Source organism: Chrysochloris asiatica, unplaced genomic scaffold (genome assembly GCF_000296735.1).
Source record: "Chrysochloris asiatica unplaced genomic scaffold, ChrAsi1.0 scaffold00132, whole genome shotgun sequence".
Classification (NCBI taxonomy): Eukaryota; Metazoa; Chordata; class Mammalia; order Afrosoricida; family Chrysochloridae; genus Chrysochloris; species Chrysochloris asiatica.
The window spans coordinates 8,298,192-8,301,293 of NW_006408650.1; the positions used below are offsets into that span (position 1 = coordinate 8,298,192).

At 37.1% G+C, this 3,102-nt stretch overlaps 1 protein-coding gene across 1 annotated transcript; it reads left to right on the forward strand.

Moving 5' to 3' along the window:
* The first annotated feature begins 205 nt into the window (after positions 1-205).
* Positions 206-781, forward strand: LOC102815114 (60S ribosomal protein L23a-like). The gene is made up of 2 exons (XM_006869603.1): positions 206-311; positions 426-781. Exons 1-2 carry the CDS (start codon positions 206-208, stop codon positions 779-781), a joined length of 462 nt encoding a protein of 153 aa, XP_006869665.1.
* The last annotated feature ends 2,321 nt before the right edge of the window (positions 782-3,102 follow it).

Genomic DNA, 3,102 nt, shown 5'->3' on the forward strand with positions numbered 1-3,102 from the left:
AGGCAAGAAAGGGAGATTAAAGGCAACCAAACTGGCAAAGAAAAAGGAAAACTCTATTTGCAGATGATATAATTCTATACACAGAAAATTCCAAAGACTCTACAAGATTATTAGAGCTCATTGAGAGATTCAGAATGTGTCAGGAAACAAGATCAACATACAAAAATCAGTCAGATTCCACTTTTTTTTTTTTTTTTTTACAAAGATGGCACTGAAAGTGAATAAGGAAGCACCTGCCCCTCCCAAAGCTGAAGCCAAAGCAAAGGCATTGAAGACCAAGAAGGCAGAGCTGAAAGGCGTCCACAGCTACACAAAAACAAGGCAGGGTTGAAAGGCATCCACAGCTGTACAAAAAGAAGGTAGTGTTGAAAGGCATCCACAGCTATAAAAAAAAGAAGGCAGTGCTGAAAGGCATCCACAGCTACAAAAAAAGAAGATCCGGATGTCATCCATCTTCTGGCGGTCCAATACTCTGAGGCAGCCCAAACATCCTCGGGAAAGCACCCCCAGGAGAAACAAGCTTGACCACTATGTCATCATCAAGTTCCATCTGACTTCTGAGTCAGCCATGAAAAAGACTGAAAATAATAACACACTTGTGTTCATTGTGGAGGTCAAGGCCAACAAACACCAGATCAAACAGGTTGTGAAGAAGCTCTATGACATTAACGTAGCCAAGGTCAACACCTTCATCAGGCCTAATGGAGAAAAGAAGGCGTATGTTCGACTGGTTCCTGACTATGATGCTTTGGATATTGCCAACACAATTGGGATCATCTAAACTTGAGTCCAGCTGGCTAATTCTAAATATAAACTTTTTCAATACATAAAAAAAGTCAGTCAGATTCCTTTACACTAATAAAAAGAGCTCTGAAAAGGAAATCAGAAAAACAGTACCATTTACAAAGCCACAATTTATATTCCAAAAGATTATATACTTAGGAATAAACCTAACCAGAGCAACAAAATACCTATACAAAGAAAACTACAAAACAAGAAACCAAAAGAGACCTACAAAAATGGAAGGATATACCATGTTCATGGATAGGAAGACTTAACATTCTGAAAATGTCAATACTGCCCCAAACAATCTATAGATATAATGCAATCCCAATCCAGATTCAAACTTCATTCTTTAAAGCAATGGAAAAAATAATCACTAACTTTATATGGAAAGGAAAAAGACCTAGATGATCAGAACATTACTAAAGATGAAAAACAAAGTAGGAGGTCTCTCACTTTTTAATCTCAAAACCTTCTACACAGCAACAGTAGTCAAAACAGTCTGGTACTGGTACAAAACAGTCTGGTACAGCAAAAGACACATAGATTAATGAAACAGAATTGAGAACCAAGAAATAAATCCATCCATCTATGGTCAGATGATCTTAAATTAGGAAGAGTCTCTTCAACAAATAGTGCTGGAAAAACTGGAAATCCACTTGCAAACAATGAAACAAGATCCATACAGAAATGAACTCAATGTGGTTTAAATACTTAAATGTTAAAACTAGAACTATAAAGACCATAAAAGGAAAAATAGGGACAAACTTAGGGGCTTTGGTTGCCTGTTTGATCAATTCCAGACTGAAGAAGTTCATAGAATTCTTCAATTTTATCATCACTGGCTTTAGTGATTTGTGTGTAAATTTGAATAATAACAGTATTAACTGGTCTTTCTTGTTTGTTGTTCTTGTTAGCTTCCATCAAGTCAGTTCCAACTCATAGTACAACAGAATAAAACACTGTCCAGTCCTGCATCATTCTCACAATTGTTTTAATGCTTGAGGCCATTGCTACTGCCACTGTGCCAGTCCATCTCATTGGGGTCTTCTCCTTTTTACCAAACATGATGTACTCCAGAAACTGGTTCCTCCTGATACAATGTCCAAAGTAGGAGAGAAAAAGTCTCACCATCCTGGCTTCTAAAGAACATTCTGGCAATGCTTCCTCGAACACAGATTTATTGTTGTTGCTATTATTCCGGTAGTCCATGGTACTTTTAATATTCTTCTCCAACACCATGACTCAAATGCATCAATTCTTCTACAATCTCCCTTATTCATCGTCCAATTTTTACATGCATACAAGGCTATTGAAAATACCATGGCTTGGGTCAGGTGCATTTTAGTCCTCAAACTGACATCTTTGCTTTTTTGCAACAGATTTGCCTAACACAATATGTCATTTGTTTTTTTGACTGCTATTTCCATGAGTGATAGTGGATCCAAACAAAATGAAGTATTCGACAACTTCAATCTTTGCTCCATTTATCATGATGTTATTTACTGGTCCAGTTGTGAGGATTCTTGTTGTCTTTACATTGAGGTATTCCTTATAGGTATGTGGATATCATCCTATCACAAACAACATATTTCAAGATAGAACTTGAAATGCTCTTTCTGACAATGAATGTGACGTCATTCCTCTTCAAGTTATCATTCACAGGATGATAAACCACCTGATTTTCTGATTCAGAATGACTGATTCCAGTCAGGATATCGATCTTTATGTGTTCAATTTAATTTTGGGCAACTTCCAATTTTCCTAGATTCATACTTCTACATTTGATGTTCCAATTATTAATGGATGTCTGAAATGGTTTCTCCTCATTTTGAGTTTTGCTCCATCATCAAATGAAGGTCACAAAAGCTTTAACTCCATCCAAGTCATTAAGGTCAACTCTACTTTGAGGAGGAAACTCTTCCCTAGTTGTAATTTGGGTACCTTTCAATCTGAGGAACGCATCGTCCTGCACTATAACCAACAATGTTCTGTTGCTATTCATAACGTTTTCAGTGGATAACCATTCAGAAATGGTCAACCTCTCCTTCTTCTTAGTCTGTCTTAGTCTGGAAGCTCCGCTAACACCTTTCCACTATAGGTGACCTTGCTGCTATTTAAAATACTAGTGGCATAGCTTCCAGAAGCACAGCAATACACATGCCACTACAGTATGATAGTCTGATGGATAAGTGGTGGACTGAGTGAAATTAGTCAACCACAACAGGATACATAGTGTAAAAGTCAAGAAAAAGTTTTCATACCAAAAGAGACTTTCTTCAATGCTTGCAAAGTATGAATTGTTGTTGTTAGGTGCCA

What these genes read in the sequence shown, in the direction of transcription:
- LOC102815114 (XM_006869603.1), top strand. Translation starts at nt 206, where the DNA reads ATGGCACTGAAAGTGAATAAGGAAGCACCTGCCCCTCCCAAAGCTGAA. An exon ending in GAAAGGCGTCCACAGCTACA is followed by an intron (nt 312 to 425) that starts CAAAAACAAGGC and finishes ATCCACAGCTAC; the next exon opens with AAAAAAAGAAGATCCGGATG.